The sequence below is a fragment of the Petaurus breviceps genome, unplaced genomic scaffold (genome assembly GCF_028583685.1).
Source record: "Petaurus breviceps papuanus isolate PSGF00001 unplaced genomic scaffold, PetGlider_PUasm1.0 189, whole genome shotgun sequence".
NCBI lineage: Eukaryota > Metazoa > Chordata > Mammalia > Diprotodontia > Petauridae > Petaurus > Petaurus breviceps.
This window is the reverse complement of record NW_027185809.1, coordinates 26,474,469-26,495,436: the sequence shown is the minus strand read 5'-3', so window position 1 is coordinate 26,495,436 and position 20,968 is coordinate 26,474,469. Positions and strand designations below refer to the sequence as shown.

General features: G+C 34.6%; 1 protein-coding gene across 4 annotated transcripts in view; it reads right to left on the bottom strand.

The window, feature by feature from the left end:
• The window catches only part of PCNX1 (pecanex 1), a 255,281-nt gene that overhangs the window by 141,655 nt on the left and 92,658 nt on the right, over window positions 1-20,968 (bottom strand). For 3 of the 4 annotated variants that reach the window (XM_069092078.1, XM_069092079.1, XM_069092080.1), the window contains exon 6: window positions 16,858-18,555. The exons of the other annotated variant lie outside the window; for it this stretch is intronic. In XM_069092078.1, coding sequence (XP_068948179.1) covers window positions 16,858-18,555 — 1,698 coding nt within the window. The remainder of the gene's footprint in view (window positions 1-16,857; window positions 18,556-20,968) is intronic. 4 annotated transcript variants of the gene reach the window in all.

Below are 20,968 nucleotides of genomic sequence, written 5' to 3'. Positions count from 1 at the left end.
TAAGATTAATAAAAAGTGGCAACTAACTGAATGGGGAGATGAAGAAGAATAAAAAGTTAAAAATTACTCTCAAGTTGCAAATCTTTAACTGGAACTAACTGGAAGGAGAAGGGAAGTTTGCAAGTTAAGGGGAAAGACGATGAATCTGATTTTTGTCACGTGGAGTTTGAAATAAATGCCTGAGAGACATCCAGGCCAAAATGTCCAATAGGTAACAGAGAAGTGAAACTTGAAAGTCAAAGAGAGAAATGGTAGCTGGATATTTATACACAAGGAGTTAGAAGCAAAAAACTGATCATCAGTCTTAAGGATTTCTTGATTTAAATTTAAATGAATTTCTTGATTTAAAAAATAAAATAAAATTTGGAGAATTCAATTCAGCAAGTACTTACTAAGTACCTACTATGAGCAAAGCAATATATACTAGGTCCTAGGGATACAAAACCTAAAAGGAAACTCTTTATACTGGAGAAGCTGACATTCTGCTAGGACAAGCAAGCACACACGCACACACACGCGCACACACACACACACACACGGCATGCAAAATAAATGCAGGAATAGATGATAGACAGCACTAACAAACGAAGGAATCAGGAAAGGACTTTTATAGAGTGGACACCTTAGCTGAGTCTTTAGAAGAGCTAGGAATCCCAAAAGTCAGAGATAAAGAGGCAAGAAATCTAAGCATGGGAGAATATATGTGCAAAAATCATGAAGAGGGCACACGGATTATGATATATGAGAAATAGCAAACAGATCAGTCTGGCTATAAATTAGAATATGTAACAAGGAGCCATTAATGTGAAATTAGTCCGTAAACATAGGTTGAAGCCAAACTGTGAAGGACTTTAAATGGAAACAGACTCCAAATTGTGAAGGGATTTAAATGCAGAGTTTTTACTTTAGAAGAAATAAGATGTCACTGAAGCTTCCTAAGCAAAAGTTGTGACATAGAAAGATACTTTATGAATATTAATTTTGCCACAGTATACACTGGGAGGGAGACTGAAAGTTAAAAAGCCAATGCAGAAGCTAATGCAATAATCAAGGCAAAAGGTGAAGGTGGCCTGAACTAGGGTAACAGCTCTATGTGTGTGGAGCATGAGATGCAGCTTGTGAGAAATGTATAGCAGAGGTTCTTAACCTTTTTCTGTCATGAACCACTTTGACAGCATGGTAAAGCTTATGAATCATAATAATAACTATATATATATATATATATATATATACACGGGCTTACATAAGAAATGGATTACATAGAAATGCAATCATCAAAAAACTTTTAAAACACAAGTTCTCAGACTCAAAATTAAGAACCTCTGTGCTAAGGATCAACAAGACCTGATGACAAAATCGATATGGAACAGGCAGAAAGCTGGTAATAAAGAACTACAATTCAAGAAAAAAAAACATTTGAGCTAGATATAAAGATTAGAGGATCTTCTGAATAAAGATTAAAAAATGAACTCATGGGGAATTAATATAAACAAAAGATAGAAAAGATAAGGACAAAAGGGAAGAAGGTCCAAGAGAAAGCTTTATCTACTCTTAGCAAGCTTGGGATAATTCTCATTCAGCAATAGTCAGACAGGTAGGTATGTATTTTCTTAAAAGCAAATGATTTCAAAGAACTAAATATAATTTAGACTGACAAAAGACCTAAAATAAATCTTGAGGTTATCTAGTCTTTTGTTCCTAGGTATCATCTAGTCACAAGTCCACAACCTCTGTGTCATACATGACCTCCTACTCTATTCCATACACACAACAAATATGCTGAAATGCTAAATCTTGTTTCCTTCTCCACACCATCTCTGTATATATGTCCTCTCTCCATTCACAGCCACTACCTTAGTTCAAGGCCACATTGCTTCATACCTGGACTGAGCCTGGACTGCTGCTCAGTCTCTTAATTTGTCTTCCTGTCTCTCCCCACTCCAATCTAGCCTCCATGAGTGTAGGTCTAGTTATGTCACTTAGGTCTCACTACCACATTCACCAAACTCCACTGGCTCCCTATTACTTTTAATAAAATATATGAATTCTAGTATTTAAAGTTCTTCTCACCCTGGCCTTTTCTTATCTTTTCAATCTTTTTACAACTTGCTCCTCCATATACAACATACAGTTCAAGCAACAGCAATTCTCAAATCTCCTATTCTATGCCTTTACACTGGCTATCTTCCATGCCTGGAAAGTTTTCTTTCCCTCACTCAACCTCTCAGAATCTGACTTCCTTGAGGACTAAACTTGAATTCTACCTTCTACATGGGACCTTTCTTAATCCCCTCCAGCTACTAGTTCCTTTCCCCCGCTAAAGTTACTTTCTGTCTACTCTGTACATATTCTGATATACCTGTTTAATAAAAGCATTTTTATTGTGTATTTAATAATCATCAAGCACAAATGTTTCAAAATACAAAGGATAAAAAAAGACTGGATGCTATGTCATCATTTAATTTGGATTCCATTAAAAATGTAAATGTCACTGGCCAACAACCCATCTCCCCTAAAGTATATGCCTTTACTCATGACAATTATGAACAATCTATTCTACCAAAACAAAACAAAGATACTGGCTATATCTGAGAATGCATATCAGGGTCTACATTCAAGCCTATCAGCTCTCTATCAAGAAGTACAAGATAAACTTCATCAGTAATTTGTTTTAGTCAAAGTTTCAAGTCTTTCAAAAGTTTTTCTCATTACTGCTGTCAATAAAGTAAATTGTTCTGGTTCAGCTCAATTCACTTGGAATCAGTTCTTTATATATTTCTTTAAACCAGTCATATTCCTTATTTCTTATACTATAACATAACAACTTAACCATTCACCAATTGATGGACATTCATATTTTGCTGCTGCAACAAAAAGTATTGCTATAAATATCATTGTACATGTAGCTTCTTTATTTCTATCCTTGACCTCATTAGGGTGTATCTAATAGTATTGCAGGGTCAAAGGGTAAGTACTGTTTTGTGACCTTTTGGGTTCAGTTCTAAACGGTTTTTAAGAATAGTTGGACTGTTTCACAAATCTACCAATGGTGCACTAATGTACCTGTTTTCCCATAACCCTAACAATTATTATTTTCTCTTGTCAATCTGATAGGTATAAGGTAGAAAGAATGTTAGAGTTTTGATCTGCCTTTCCATTATTAGTGACATGCAGATTTTTCGTGAGATTATTGATGGCTTATATTTTATTATTTGCAAATTGCCTGTTCCTGTGTCTTAACCATTTAGCCACTGGGAAATGGTTCTTGGTTATGAGATCATTATCACAGAAATTCACTTTGAAGATTTTTTTTCACATTAATTATTCCCTTCTAATTTTGACATTTTTTGTGTGCAGGAGGAAACTTTTCCATTTTATAAAATAAAATTTTTCCTTTTATCATCATCTCTCCTTTGTTGTAGAACATATATCACATTCAATGTCCTCTAATTTTTTTATATGATCTTCTCTAAGTTATTTATCCAGTTAGAATTTATTGTAGTATTTCACAGAATGTTTTAAACAGTACTTGATGTTTTTAATTTTCATAGGAATTTCTATCAAATATGGAATCCCTATCCCAGGAGTTTAGTATTGTTGAGTTTAATTGCAGAACGTACTGCTAAACTTATATGTATAGTTCTGGTTCACCTATTCTGTCCCACTGATCATCTTTTCTATTTTTTAATCAGCAATACTGAACTACTTTAACAATCACTATTTTATTCTATGAGCTATGGTAGTGGGAGGCTTCCTTCACCTGTGCTATTTTTTTCCTCCAAATAAATTTTATTGTTTTGTTTATATCTTTAAAAGTCCTATAATTTGATTGGTGTGTCACGGAAACTATACTTTTATTGTTCCCATTTTTATATTGAAATATTTCAAACTTCAACCATGGCAATTAATATCTCTCTAATTATTTATACCTTCCTTAATTTCTACCAAAAAACCCCCACAAAAACCCTAGGAGAATCATGGTCAATGAACTCCAAGACACTTTATACATTCTGTAGTGACTATGAATGGGATTTCTCGAGTATCCCTTCCCACTGGATTTTGTTAGTATAAAGAAAGTTAGTCTACAGAAAGAGCACTACAGCTATGTAGCACCAGTGTCAGGAAGATCTGAGTTCAAATCCTGTCTTACTAGATACATAAACCTGAGCAAGTAACAATCTATATGCCTCCATTTCCTTATCTGTAAAAAGGGAGTAACACCACTTATTTTATAAGGTTGTTGAGTTAAAATCAGATTTTGTAAAATCACAATTGTAAAAGCTCTTTGCAAATATTAAAAATTCTAAATAAGTGCTAGATATAATATTTAATTTTTTAAAAATTTCATTCAAATGTAACTTTTTTTCTTGTTTCATTTTTGGTTAGATCTATGTCTGAAACAAACACATTAAGCTAATACTTGCTATTTCTCATTATAGTTCAATTATCTTCTTTAAGTGCTCTATCATTTGGGGGATGTGTGTGTATGTAGATGTGTATGTATGTAGTAGTAGTAGTAGTAGCAGCAGCAGCAGTAGTAGTAGAAGTAATATTACTACTACTCCTTATATGTAGTCATTTAAACCTAATGTAGTTTCCCTGTTTATCTCTTTTTATCATGTCTGCCTTTACTATCACCTTGTCTGAGATCAAGATTGCCAACTCTGATTTCTTTAGATTCACCTGAAACATAAGAGATTATATGGCCTTCATCTTAACTCTGTCTTTCTGTTTTGAGTATATTTCTCACAAAGAATACATTATTAGATGTTGTTTTCTAGTCCATTTTGTCAGCATTTTCCATTTTACAAGTAAATATTTGCCATTCATAGTCATGGTTATGGTTAATGTTTTTTCTTGTGCCATATCCAGTGATGTTTATTTTCTTTTCCTTTTACAAGGAAAAGGAAGGTAATGTAAATAACCACTGTGTTCTAGTCCTTTTTATGAACATGAGAGAAATTCTATTAAACCTTATCAAAGATTTAGGATTATATGTACTGAATAATGTTTAGGCTGTATTAAAATGAGACTGAAATTTATTCAGAATTTGGTTAGTATTGAGAAGCAAACCTATACTTTAGCTTTAATATGTCCAAATCCTGAAAATACTTCTGGTAGGTCAGACTGAACTAGTATTAATTCCAAAGGATTTAAAATGTACCAATCTAATGTAAGCAGTCAGTTGGGACTCAATATAAAAAAAAAATATCAAGCTTACATAACATTTGTGTTGAAACAAATAAGACAGAAGCAAATGGTAGAGAAATGTCATTTGAATAACTTTTTCAAATCAAGGACAGGCCCAAAACTACTTGATTTGGTGATTCTTCAACACTCCTGGAGATAAAGGACTAAATAAAAGAGCAATTCAGTAAAAAAAAAAAAATCAGTTCAAAAATGGAATGTGCCCAAAGAACAAGATACAAAATTCACTTCACAAACTCCAGACCCAAGACTCTTAACCTGGGGTCCACAGGCCTGCCATAGTTATGTGAATAGATTTCAAGGACTCTGTGAACTTAGGATGTGAAAAAATTTTTATTTCAACATAACTGAATTTCTTCATAATCCTATATATTTTAATTTTACACATCTAAAAACACCGTTCTCACTAGACAACAGATGAGGTCCATGAAACATAAAAAAATTCAAAACAGACAAAAGATCCTGATCTAGCTTCAAGAGATTAGTTATGGAAAATTCCTTTCTGTAATGTATGATCTTAAAAACCATATAAAACAGGGGTCCTTAACTGATTTTTTTTTTTATTTCTTGGGCCCTTTTGGCAGTCTGCTGAAGCTAATGAACTACTCAAAGCAATGTTTTTAAATACACGGAATTATTAAGAAAATAATTATAATGAAAAAGTTATCAAAATGTTTTTTTTTAAATCATGCTCCAGGTTAAGAACACATGATCTAAAAGAACTGCTCATTAATGGTAGCATCATAGACTCTATCTGTCCTTATGCTTCACTTACAATAGTAGTTGTGAGAAAAAAACTACGAAGGCTGAAATGTATATGGATTATCAAACATGAAATAAAAGGACTAAAATAGATCAATACACAATGCCACAAGTTCAAGATACTTTAGTCAGTTTTGTGTTATGAACTTGAGCAATGGCTCTTATCAAATTTTAATGGTAAAAGAAAACAAAGCATTCATGTGTCCAGCAGGATTTCATCAGTTTGAGCCTGTGCTTCGAGGCATTTCTGGAGCACCTGCCACTTTTCATCAGCTGAGGGAAAAGGTAGTTGGTGACATGAATTACCTCGAAATAACTGGGGTATATATAATATCATTGTACTTGGACAGAAAAAACATATTCAAATAACATAAGGAAAGAATAGTGAAAATGTTAGACCTATTAGAGAGGGTTGGTTTGTAACTGTCAATTAATAAATACACATTTTATAGAGCCTCCTTGAAGTATGTAGGTGCTGTAACATTTTAGCAGGAAGAGAGGACCGATTTAGAAAGGATATAAGCACTACTCAGGCGGCTATATCCTAACAATTTTGTAACTAAGAACCAAATGGGTATAACCACATATTTGTGAAGGACCATTGCTTAGTCTCTCAACAATTTCACATTTGGATATATGACTGCAAAGAACAAAAAGTGTAATTATTAACCCGTTGGAAGCAAAATAAAGAAAACTGAGATGGAAAATGTGAATAAGCTTTAAAAGATTTGGTTAACTGAATTACAAATGCCAATTTTAACCTGTGATAACCCAAATACCAGGGCTTAGGAACACTTTTATATTAAGAAAATGATAGTCAAAAGCAGAAGTGTCAAACTCACAAAAGTATAACTCCTGGGTAAAACCCAAACTTGATTGAAATATAACTGTGAAATGTTTAAAAAAATAAAAATACAACATGAACATGTTAATCTGTGGTTTTATAAGTTAATATTCATCATACAGGAATGCATTTCTATTTCTTTGACACTACTAGTCAAGAGGACTTATTGGTAGTGAAACTAAGTATCCAAAACATAAACTAACATTTTTAGTTTTAACATGGACTAGTACAGCCAGCACTTAAAAAGTTTAGTATGGAGTAAAATTGCATGCACAGACAACAACACTGTAATATACATTTCGTCCACTTTTGCACTGTATGCTTCTTGCCAAAAACAGGTAGCATACTAGCTAATTATGAATTTAGTAAACACAGCTAACTAAGAAAAAAAGAAATATGCCAATGCTCTAATAGACTTAATGATAAAGTATAATGAAGGAATAACAGGCACCCATCATATTGAAAGAGATAATTATAATCAATTTCAGTATAGCATTGAGGTTAGAACAGTCTTCTAAAGGCACATTCCCTATATATGTCAATAATGTTTTATCAAGTAAATCTACTGTACCTATGATCAATGAGATCATAAAAAAGTGACTGGTTTATAAAAGCATATATAAACATATAAACATAAAAGTGACTGACTCTTGGAGACTCGTTTCATTCTCTAGACAGAACATACTGAGAAAAATAATAGAAGATGGAGTTTCAAAATGGAAAGTTATATGAAATACTAACTGATATTACACAAAGAAATCAGGAAAGAATTGGTATTCCCTTGTAGATATTGTGTTATAGTCATGAAGGCACTGTATAATGATTTTAAATATTTAGTTAAAAAAGACCTTCGACCTACTGAAACAGATTTCATTGCTTAGAAAATGGTTAATGATGTATGTGATCTATATTCAACACAAAGTTTCACCCAATTCATGTAACTTATTTGAAAAATGCAAAAGTCAAATATTTGAGTTCATGTACACAAATTTTTACTCTTAAAGGAGTAAAATCAAATGTATATCATTCATACAAAAATAGAAGTTCATAAGATGAAGAGGATTAAACCCAAAGGCATTTGGGTTTTTATTATTTATTATTATATTTACCTTAATATCCTAGCTGTAGAGAGAGTGAATTCAAGAGGGAATATGATAGCTTGCATGAACTATCTACTAAAATAAGAAATTTAAGAACTAAGGTTAAAAGTATAAGAAACATCAAGCTAGTTGATGCACTTACATAAGATATACCAGGCAAATATGGAGAAGTAATTATTTACACAGGCAAACTTAATTCTGTGATGGGAAAAAAAATGTATACAATTACCTTTTGCACTACACTTTATAACATTTGTTCATGAGATTTTTATTGGTAATAAAGTACTGTTATATCTGCATATAAAATTTTTACACATAAATTTTGTACATCTTGTTGGTTGTCTATCTGCTAATATAGTTGTGCATACATATAACTGTTATGAATGAGAATGACTATTTTTGTTTAACGTATTTGTCTGGCTTAAGAAAAAAATGTTATGTAAAGTGTTACTTGAGCAGCTATGTGGCACAGTGGATAAAACATCAAGCTTAGTCAGAAAGACTAATGTTCCTAGTTTCAGACACTTAGCAGCTGTGTGACTTTGGGCAAAAAAACTTAACTGTTTACCCCAGTTTCCTCATCTGTAAAATGTGCTGGAAAAGAAAACGACACACCATTCCAAGCATTCTTTCCCAAGGAAATCCCAAAGGGGGTCATAAAGAGTCAGATTTAACTGAAATGACTTTTTGTTATATAAATGGCAGGATGATATCACCTTATAATTTTAATTTTCAGATTGGAGGAAAATATAAGGTACTTGCCCTTATGGTCATTTGGAACAGTTTAGTAATGAAATGGTGAGAAAAAAATAACTTTAGGGGCGGCCAGGTAGCACAGCAAGTAAGAGCACCGGCTCCAGTGTTGAGATAGACCTGGAGATTGAATCCCGGGCTCAGACACTTAGCAACCACCCAGAAACACCTGGCCGTGTAACCTTGAGCAAGTTACTTAACCCCGATTGCTTTAATAAATAAAGAAAAATTAACTTTTATATAAGGGAAAGAATTTTTAAGAACTATTAAAGGACATGAGGTCACTATTACAGATGAATATTATGATAAATGCAAGGGAAAGAATTTTAGTATAATAAATACTACTAAAATATGTGTATAAAAATCACAACTTTTGGATGGGATTTCAAGAGTTTGGGATAAAAAATGAATGTTCATCATAAACAGAAAGACCAGAATCACATTATGAATGATTTAGGATGATGTCTTGAGTGTATGTGGGTAGTATTATGGATTAAAGGGACAGAGAAAGAACTTTTATTATTTTAAATCTAGAAAAAACATGATTTATGAAGAAACAAGAGTTCAAGGATACAGAGTGGGATGTGAATCATGTACAGAACTTGAGAGCTCCAACCCATCACAGAACCTCAGCCCATCAGCATGTAACTATTTTATGACTTGGGGATAGAACCAAAAAGAAGAAATCACACAAGCTTTGGACAGAGAAACATGATTTTAAAAGGACTAAATTTTAGAGGGAAATTTCAAACAGCTAAGGGTCAGGAAACCTTTAAGCCACTGAAAGACACAATGTAGAGAAGATAGGAGAGAAGTCTGAGACTGAGGACTAAAGAATGACAGAAGAAAAATCAGGGATCAAAGAGCACCTTGTTGGAGCTGTTCAGAAAGCATCAACATGACAAGTAGTCACATAACAGGATGGCTTTAGATGGTAGGTCCTGATTGAAGGAATGAAGACAATAATTTCAGCTCTTATCTTTCAGGACCCCTTAAGCTTCAGAGACTAATTTTCTCAAAAATGCATGTTGCCCATTTCTTCCTTCTCTGATTTAAAAGCAGAAAGGGAAAAGACAAGTACTGCTACTGCTTTGCTAGACAAAAAGAACTGGTTGGGTTATCTTATCTTACTCCATCTGAGCAGTGAGCCTTTTTTTTTTTTGGACTGGACAACACAACATGTAAATAACTGAACAGCTGGCTGGGCAACTGAGTCCAGAGACAGTCAACCTGATGAACTCTGCACCTATTTATATTAGAAAACAAACTTTCTTGCAAGGTTAATTTTAAATTGAAAGAGCTTGTAAATGCTTGGCATACAGAAAAGACTTGCCTAGCTAGAGGACACTGAGGACCAACAGATAAATAACAATCATAAAGGTGGTTTCATGTGGCACAGATGTTCCCAGACGCCATAAGTCTGAAGTCTTTAGTTGCAAGTACCACCTGAGCACAAAGGTTTTTCTTCCCTTACTGTGATCCAGGTTTATTTGAGGTTTGGGATATATTATTTTTATATATAAGAATCTATAATGTTATTTGTTTTATTGATAAGCAAACCATATTTCAGATGTAAATGTCATTATATTTTTGTATATATATTGCATACATTTTTGTATACATATTTTATAAATGGAAACACATCAGGAGGGTCTGAGGAGCAACAGTTTTAACAGAGTATATATTCTCTCAACAGAGTAATCCCTATGACCCTGAGAGATTTATAAGTAAATGTGGAGTAATGATCGTTCTCTAGGACCCTGGACCTGCTAGTGAGAAAGTAGACTGAAATAAGGGAGCCTAGTCAGAGCGAGTAGGTATTAACATATCCAGGCTGAGGAGCTACATTTGGGGGGATTCATGTCAAGGGTCATTCCAAATAGGCCATGCCTATGTCATCCTGTAACACAAGTATTTTAGTTTCGCATCTCTTGTTTCAGTTTTTCATTTCTCTATCCATTCTTATAATCCTTGTGAACAATGCATTCTGTTTTCTGAGGTCTCTGTGGTTATTTTCCTCCACAAGAATTTTATCTTGGGTTTCCCTTAACACATAGCATTTTTTTATTGTAGGAAGGTTCTTTTCCCCATTCACTCAAACCTACAGCTTTATTTCTTGAATTAGGCCTTTGTTTTAGGTCCAGGCTCTGCCAGCCCTTTCTCTCCACCCCAGGCTGGGGTTGGTTGGTTTTCTTGTGCTCTCTAGCACCAGAATCCAGAGCTGCCTTTACTTCGAGTCTTGTCTCTCTGTGCTGTCCTATATGAGATGGAGAAGATCAGTGGTGTTTTTCTTTCATTTTAAAATTCTTTTTGGAGTTTTTAGTCATTATTAATGTGTTCCTTAGGGGAACCGGGTCCACATAGAACCCTTCATGTCACCATATTAACAAGAAGTCTTTGTAAAAAAACAATTCATGTACATGTAAACTCTTTGAAAATGAGCTGTTATTGCTTTTTATTTATCTCTAGCACATAGCACAGTGGGTTGGCACATAGTGAGGGCCTAATAAATGCTTGTTGATTGATATAAACAAATAATATCAACCACTTTCTTAAAAACCTCCAAGGAGCTATCAATATTATACCTTGCAAGCTAGTTCACAATTAGCTACTTAACTTTTCCATATAAGTAGAAAAATTCAAATATACTACATCAGTGCAATTCACAACTATCTTTCATTATTATATAGTTTATATACAGATAGTACTTTATTCGTATTAAAATGGTATGTTATAGTAGAAAAAGCTCTATACTTGGAATCAAAAGACTTAGGTTTGAGTTCCAGCTCTCCCATGGGGTAATTGTATAGCCTTGGCCACATAACTTTACCACTGTGGGGCTTAGTTCTCTCATTTATCAAAGGAAGGCATTAGAGTGGATAATCTGTAAGATCTCTTCCAGGTCAAACATTCTGTGATTCTGCAAAAATATTAAAAATTATATAGCTACAATATGAAATAAATGTGAGGGGGGAAAAAAGTAAATTCAGGGAAAACTACAATCCCCACACATTCTGAGATTTCAGTAGGAAAAGGGTGTGTGTGTGTGTGTGTGTGTGTGTGTGTGTGTGTGTGTGTGTGTGTGTGTACACGAGCATGTCTGTCTGTCTGTAGGACTCAAAAACAGAAAGCATAAATAAAATCAAAGATGAATCAAAAGAATAGCAAACACGAAACTACTTTGAAGAAGAATGAAAACATGAGGTTCTAAGTCACTTAAAGAATATCAGACTTTCCACTGCATGGTACAGTAGAAAGAAGGCCAAGTTTGGTGTTAAAAGAGCTAGGTTCAAGTCCCAGATCTTCCACTTTCAACCTCTGTTACCTTGAGCTTCTCTGTCCTCAGTTTCCTGAAAAGTAGAATACACTAGAAAACATCTGAATTACCTATCAGCTCCAAATCTATGGTTCTATGTACAATTTTAGAATGACTAAATTATCAAAAAAAGCAACCAGAAATGTAATATTCAATCAAAGAAACAGGTAAAAATGTCCCTAATCTTAAGTGCAAAGGAAAGAACTCTGCAAATATTTCAAAAGAATGAGATATGTATTGATATATGCATCAACATATACATAGACACACACAAGAACAATGCAGAAATTTTTAAAGCCCAACTATAATAACTGACCTGTCTCCAGCAAATCCAACAATATATTTGACTTAGTAGATATGTGTGGAAGAGGGAAAGGTTAAGAGAGGAAGAGGTTAAATGATTTGTCCAAGGTCACACAGCTAGTGTCAAGAGGGATTTAGTTTTAGGTCTTCCTGATTCCAAGTCCAAGTACTTTCTTGAAGTATCATGAATACTGTTCTGAATGAACCAAGAGTCAGGAAAACCAGAGTTCAAACCCTGCCTCAGATATTTATTACCTGTGTGACCCTAAGCAAGTTACTTAATCTCTCTAGATTCAGTTAAGAAACTTGAAGGGGTTCGACACAGCAACCTTTGAAGCTCCTTTCCAACTTTAAATACATGATCTTATGGTGCTATAAAGTTATATCTCCCATGCCTATGAGGTTAAATTATCCTTTTCCTTTCAAAACAGTTTTATAATAGAATGCTATGGATCTAAAAACTGCTTACCAAATAAATTACCTGTGCTTACTTGTAAAAAGGAAACTAATAAATCATGAAAAAAATAAGCTACTATTAAACCCAAGTTTCTGGGCATTTACATTTTTTTTTTGGCCTTTTGGGGGGCAATTAGGGTTAAGTAACTTGCCCAAGGTTACATGGTGTAAGGGTTATGGGATTTAAAGATCTTCCATGCCCTGTTGGACTTGCTGACATAGCAGGAAGGGGCGGAGCAAGAGGAAGCAGAAGCCAAGTTAGCGTTCCTGCGGTGGCTGGCAGTGGTGGCAACGGCGGCGGCAGCAGCAGCGCGAAGCCCTTTTTGAGTTAGGACTGCTAAGGACTTTCTGCTAAGGACTCCTGCTGAGGACTGCCAGGGGCCGGAGCTGCTGGGAGCGCGCTTCCAGGACGCTGGGTGGTTGCTGTGCATGGGGAGAGGAGGACCTTTGCCTGAGGTAGCCTGTTCTGTTTTAAAGGCTTGAAAATGTGGGTGCTTTCTACTTTATCTACCTGTGCCAATATCATAACTACTCTGATGGCTTTCACTTTCTGGTTTTGGGACTCAGTCTTTTGGTATCTTAATAAATTTTCTAGTTTATTTCCCCATATGGCAAGCATGACGTATTTTGTAATGGATAATTATATCAGCATATTTGTAATCTCCATAGGCATTGTGAATATGGCATTGCTGATACACATGGCTAGTTTTTTTTGTGTTAAATGTCTGAGGCCAGATCCAAACTCAGGTCCTCCTGACTCCACGGCAGGCGCTTTACTCACTTCGCCACCTAGCTGCTCCCATTTACATATTTTCAAAAAATTTACATAAAAGTAAATGGACAGAAATTTTAAAAGATAATCGCTATTGAAAAAAAGAGAGATAACAGCTATAACAAGTATGTCTACCACCACAATTCTTACACTGTTTTTTATCCTCAAATTGTGATCAATGACCAAGAAATAGAATTATCCATGTAAATGGAGAAATACAAATAAATTGTAAACCATATTAATTAGGATATGCCATGCTTAAAATGCTTTCTTTGCATTTGAGTAGTAATATAAAATTACTGATAAAAATTGTATTTAATCCAACTCAATATAATAGAATGTTCATCAACGATGAGTACTCAAGAAAGCAAACACTTTGAGCACAGTTAAAGCTCTAGCCGACTGATGCAACATACGATTAAAACTGAAAGGGAAAAAATACTTCACATTACCAGAGCATGAGCTGTTTATGCACTGAATTGTAAATAGTAAAGTGGTATTTTTCTATATGCTTTTTACTATCATATATTACTTGGATTTTGCCAAATGTAAGGTGCTATGATCAGTTATAACAGAGGACAGACTTCTAGGATTAAGTTCCTAATACAAAGAATTGTTATATCTCATGTTTTCCCTCATACTTGCTCTTTACATTTAAAAATTAATCCAGTAAGTAAAAGGGTCAACATACAAATAACAAATATTTTGCCTAAGTTTAAATACAATATAAAAATTAATCTAAAAATAAATTGTTCATTTCCCAACAAATGAAACAAAAAGACAAATTTTTGCAACTTTCTGCACCTCTCATGGTCATAATGTTGAAATAAATATATGAATTATGTGCAGTATATGGTTCTAAGAACTATGTACTTTGGAGATGTGTTTACTGCATTTTCCATCAGCCTAAAGATTACTTATTTTCCACAACCCTGAAGATGGGTATTTGCCAAGAAAGGGTTGTTGACCACAGGGAATTTCCTACTTTGCCAGAGAGACCCAGAACAATTAATGTTAGTGTAAACAAAAATCTTTTCTATGTACCAGATTCAGTGTATTTTGTACACAACAAGAATCAAAGTACAAACAACAAATAGGATGAAATGCAGAACTTTTGATACAGGATAAATATAAAATTCAAAACCCTAAGAGTCTCATTTTCTCATTTACCATCTACTACAAGTGGGATAAGACAACTCAAATAGCCTCTAAAATACATTATTTTTTTTTAAAGTATATTCACACAGCTCATGGGCTACTTCATACACAAAGTTTAGAAAGTTTCAATACATTATTTATGTTTTTATTTACATCCTTTAAACAAAGAACTTTTAGTAACACCAACAGTAAAACAGAAACTAGAAACCAGACCATTACCAAAATCCATAAATTTTTGTAAAAGAGAAGAATTGGTAGCATATATCATCTTGAAGTTCTCTCAAAATAAGGTAATTTATTCCCCCCATATGAAGTAAAAAACATCTAAGCATGAAGATACAAGGACACTATTTTGCAGCTTTTTAGCATTTTTCCAGATATACTTATTTTAACAGCAAAAACTATACATGAATTTCAAAACTCAACTAGTCTTGTATATCACAAATATATAGTTTGAAATAGTTTGTGTTAGAAGCCACAAAAAGTATTTTAGCTCTACCAATTAAATATTTTTTTATCCACATTAATGAAGACCCAAGTGATTTTAACTATTTTGTCAGCATTATGGATAATAATCATTTCTCCTATTTTTAGTTCTCAGAAGACTCATTTGATAGGGTGCTATAAACACCATAGCTTAATATTCCCATTCCTCCACTAGGGTCTTTCCCTGATTCATCACAGCAGTAACTCACAAGTTCTAGCAGATTCTATACCAAACAGAGAAGGCTCTGAGTGAGGAAAGTAGCCAAGAAACACAGACACACACACACACACACACACACACACACACACACACACAAGTTTGCTCTCTCCATTCAGCAGTCAATCTAGCTGAGTTCAAAGAAACAATCATGAGAAGTGACAGTTTTTGACCAAAGCAACTGTGAAACAGTTTGCATTGGCAGAAGTCATGCTGACAACAATAACAGTTCTCTGGAATGTGAAATCATGTTCTTTTGAAATATTTCTATCAGGAAATTTCTATATTTTGCAGAACCTACCATAAAAGACAGTGCTTGCCACAAAATAGGCTAATTAATGTAGTTTTCACTCAACAAACTGTTTGAAAGAAAAAGCAATTGGATGATAACTATGTTTTAAGATGTTTGTATATGCAACACATGCTTAAAATTAAAAAAAAAATTTTTTTACATACACTCAAACTCAAAACTAAAAAGTAGTAAAGCTTAAATCGCATAAAAACAGGTTAAAGTCCAAAGCCTTAACTCACACTTTCATGACCCTATTTCCATAGGGCCTGAAAAAACAAACAAGATACTCTAGGAAAACAAATACAGACTGTAAAAGTCTAATAATGAAGCTATAATACCTACCTCACAAAGTTCATACAAAAATGTAAATGCTTCGCCTACTTTAAAATACTGTGCAAATGTCAGTTACTATTATTATTGACAAAGTACAAGACCACTTGATAGAAGGAAAAATTGTTCACTTTTTTCTGTATAGCATGAGTTTGTAACAAAATTTAGCTTTAGCAGGGAGTTAACTAGAGTTGCTCTTTCAACTAAAATATGACAGCAAAAAACATGGTTACTGCTTTTGACAAAAAATTCAGTACTTTATAATTAAAAAGCAAACTCCCAATACAAAATTTTTAAAATTTAATTCTATTGTTTATAAAATGTTGCTACAGAAAAATTATGCATACTTAGCTGAAAACAAATTAACCAAAGAAATGTAGAAATTGCAAACATGAGCCACGTCTTCAAGTAACTAGGGTCAGATAAAACAATTTTAACAAAATTCTAGATAACATGACATGCTACAAAAGCGGAATTTTGAAATATTTGGTGCATTATAGTACTGCATTATAATAATAAGTGCCCAAATGCCTGAATGAATCATCTTTACTTTATACAAAGAAAAGGCTAGTCTGTCACAATAATGAAATGTTAATAAATCATTACCATTGGCTAGGAAAAGAGTGCCATCAATAATGGATTCAAAATTATTTTCATTAAATAATTACAAAAGCAGTTTGTTGCTTATGTCTGTAACAAATGCTGCATATGGCATATGACCAACTCTATGGCCAAACTCCATATTTAGTTATCTAAATGCACAAGAATACAGAGAAATATAACATGAAGCAATACTACTAAGTAATACACTGCAGTAGTTTCACTTGGCAAAATCTTCTTCTTGTAGCTTGGTTACTTACCTCTACTTGTTGCATCTTGCTCTTCCCCTTCGGGAAAAGTAACCTGGCTTGGCAAACTATTCCTAGATCGAGTGACTGATTCTAACTGTGAAGCCCTTCCCAATAAAGATAGTTCATCTAGCACTTCTCCTTCTTTGGCCTCAAGGTCTGATTTTGAAGTAGTTAATGGTTTTATGCTCCCTGGTGCCATCAGCCTATTTGCATCATTTAAACATGCTACAGTCCCACTGTCCAGGCTCAACACTCGGGCACGACCCTTGGCACTATTGGAGCTATTAGTCCGGCGTGACGACCGCTTTTTGCTAGTTCCTTCAGGCCCCATATGAGCCTTGTGTGTATGTTCAGAATCAGCACTTCTTTCTCTATTAATGTATTTGGTCTTTAAAGCACTGTACTTTCCTTCAGGAGACTGACACGAATGGGAGGTGGTACTAGAAGAGCTATCACTGCTGAACTGATGGGCTGACTGCATGCTTGACGTCCTGCTCAAGTCACTTTGATCACTTGAGTCTTCATCGTGACAAAATATAGCACTGTGAGGTTTGGTAGCAGATATGCCTCGAAAAGAAACATATTCCCTGTGACGACTTGAGTCAAAACTGCTAGCCCTCTTTTTTCCTGTCCGTCTCCTGCCTGACTTGTGAGCAGAGGCTGTGCGGTGGATTAAGCTCGAAGACTTAGGGCGCACATCCCCTTCCTTTTGTTTTCCACTAACATCCTTACAAATTCTTGAGTCAACTGAAACAGTTGACTTATCACTCTGCTCCTCTCTTTTGTCAGTTTTCCCAATAGTCTTGTCTGCTTGTGTAGTAAATTCATTTGCATGAGGATTTTTATTCGCTTCTTCTGATGCAGAGGTACTAAGACCCTTCTGACTATGCACATCATCTAAGGCATTAGAATCTGTGACTTCCTGCACACCACTATTCGTACTCAATTCCAAAGCAGTCATTTCACTGCTAGTCCTTTTATCACTGGTATAGCTACTATCTTCCTCTTGGTTAACAAAGACCTCTTTTTTCTTACCATTTTTTTTCCCTCCTCTAGGAGAGTCTTCATGCTCTGATAAGATACTTTCTATGTGAGTTGAACTAGTCTGTTCACTCTTGTAGCTGCTGATGGTACTGTTAGTGTCCCGATCAGTCCCACTGCAATAGCTTTCGGTTGAGCCACTACTCCTTGTGCTCAGGCTTCTTAGGCTATCGACGCTTTTGTCTGCTTTCAAAGACTTATTCTTTCCACTTTTTGCAGGGGGCTGTGGACTGCAGCTTTTCACCTCACCAACAAGCTGAAAATCCCCAGAGAGGCAAGAATTTTCTCCTAAAGATTCTTTGGATCCTGAATGAGGTTTAGAAGCTTCCAACTCACTGACTGGATCCAGACCCCGTCTTTGCTGATAGAGGGGGAAGTCATTTAGAGATGTATCTGGAAAAGCTACAGCAGAGCTAGAAGTTCTTGGAACACCTCGAGGCCGGTGGTCTTTCCTGTAAGAGTGCGAATGCAATGGAACAAGAGAAGCCACTTCTGTGTCACAGGCATTAGACAGAGACTGATCCACATGGTAGTGGTGGTTTGGGGAGCTCGCTTTGTCACTGAAGTCCCTTGGTAAGTCCTGTCCGCAAGAAGATAATGAAGGCTGGATGGAGATGAAGGAGTCATTGGAGACTGGATGGAAAAGCTTCCGATCAGCTGCCAAATCTGTTTCAAACACATATTTGGAAAGGTTAACATAAATCTGTTATCTGCTTTCTAATGCTTAACAATGGAAGGAATTCATAATGTATACTAAACCAAGTATAAGCAATTTCTTAAGTAGTTCAAAGCTGCCAGCCACCCACTATGTATAGCCTTGATTCCTAATTCATAGCTATACAAAGAAACCATTCCATGGATAGAATGGACAAGAATCCCATCTATATGCTTAACTAACTGACTTGGAAAGAGTTTAGCAGACTTTCAGTGAAAGAATAAACATAATTCATTAAGACTAATGCAGAATTCTTCTGAAAGATTAAGGCCATTTTACAAATCAACTGAGAAATAATTAGAAATGGGAAAATATGTCTAACAATACCTGAGCAGTACATATAAAGGGCCATGAATGAGATAGTCCTGCTATTTAATACAGGGGGAAAAGGGAAAGATAAATAACTAATTACAGCTTCTATTTGTCACCATATTTGACACAAGCTGGACTCTTCTCAGATTCATAAGGAACAAAAGAGAATATAATGAATGTATCATTTTCATCTTCCATAAAGTTAAAATGAAGTCAGACTATTACTAATAAGACTTTATAACATATATCAGAAGTCTAGATCTTATCTAAATAATTATTCATATAAGACACATGAATATGACCTATATATACTAAAAATCAGAATAATTTTCATCAACTTACTCCATGCAAGACTACAGACATTTTAAAAATTATAAAAGAGAAAACATTTTACTACTAATCCACCATAACTGAAATTGGACTAAGGCAACGTGAGCATACATGGCAACATTTGGGGAAGTGGGGGAGGTGGTAGTGAGGGATTAATCTGGATCTATAATTGTACCCAACATGCTAAATATATTTTTTAAAATCACATTAAAATTTAACAGGTTTGATTCTAATATATAACTAAGAAAATGGTATAGATTTAGCTAATATAAAATTCAGATTAGCTAAAACTAAATGAGTTTGAATAGTAGGGGGCCTAGATCTATGATTTCACTGACATAGGGAATTTCTAAATGAGGAAAATTCCCTCTACCAATGCTGACCAGTACTTTTTCTGCACTGAAAGTTTAAATAAATAAAGGTAACTGGAAGTCTGTCACCTATGTACTATAACAGTTTCATTCACTGTCTCTTCCAGATTTTCACTGGTTTTTCCAGTACTCAAACTTTAACTTATTTTAGAAATTGATCCTTTCATCTACATTTTAGCAGTCATTGTATATATGGATCTCCTAGGTCAGCTTATTTTGCTCTTTATCGCTTCATTAAGATCTTCCCACATTTACCTGAATTCTTCAAATTCATAATTTTTCATTACATAATAATATTCCATGACATTAAGTTCCAACTACAATAGTTTTTCCAGCTAGTCAAAGGTCTTGTGGGAAAAAAAATATTTATTTAAAACACCTCCAGTGACTGGGAACTCACTACCTTTTCTCACCTCCAGTTCACTCTAAGGCAGTTTTAATATTAGCTTTACCTAGGCAGCTAGGTGACACAGTGAATAGAGTGCTAAGCCTCAAGTCAGGAAGACTCATCTTCCTGAGTTCAAATCTGGCCCCCAACACCTATGTGTGACCCTGGGCAAGTCACTAAACCCTGTTTGTCTCAGTTTCTTCATCTATAAAATGAGTTGGAAAAGGAAATGGCAAACCACTCCAGTATCTTTGCCGAGAAAACCCCAAATGGGGTCAGGAAGAATTGGACACGACTTAAAAGACTCAACAACAACAACCTAGGACAAAAACAAATCCAACCCCTCCTCAGCATCGTAGCCTTTAAAATAACTGACAATTATGATGTTGTGTGTGCCCTTTCCCTAACACACCTAGTTACTTCAACCAAGACTCATTTGCAAGGTCCCAAGTCCACTCCCTATCCTATTCATCCATTTCTGAAAAAGCTCCATTTTTTTCAATATTCCTTTTAAAATCACAAAATAATTATAGGACAATCAATTTAAAGGTCAACTAGGAACTACTTCCATTTTACTAAAGAAATTGAAGCCAAGAAAGGTTAAATGCCTTGGCCAAGCTCACAAAGTTATGTAGCCAAAGGCATAGTCAGTATGTGAGAACAGTCAGGTCTTCTTACTCCAAAGAAAGCCCAGCCCTTTTTTTATCAGTATGACATTCTCCTGGCACTTGTAGAAAGAATCAAGGTAGAACTTGTCTTGAAAGACCATTTAATCCATTTCCCTGCTTTCAGATGGGTCTAAACCTAAACCATCTTATTTAAATTTAAAGTTATTACAGTTTAAAAAAAATAATTCAAAAGCTAGACATTAGAGGCTACCCCTTGTTAATGCATTCAGGATTTTGTCAATCCTAAAACCAGGTAAGTCTTTTCCTAACTTTTCCAGGTAAATTGTATTCCTAA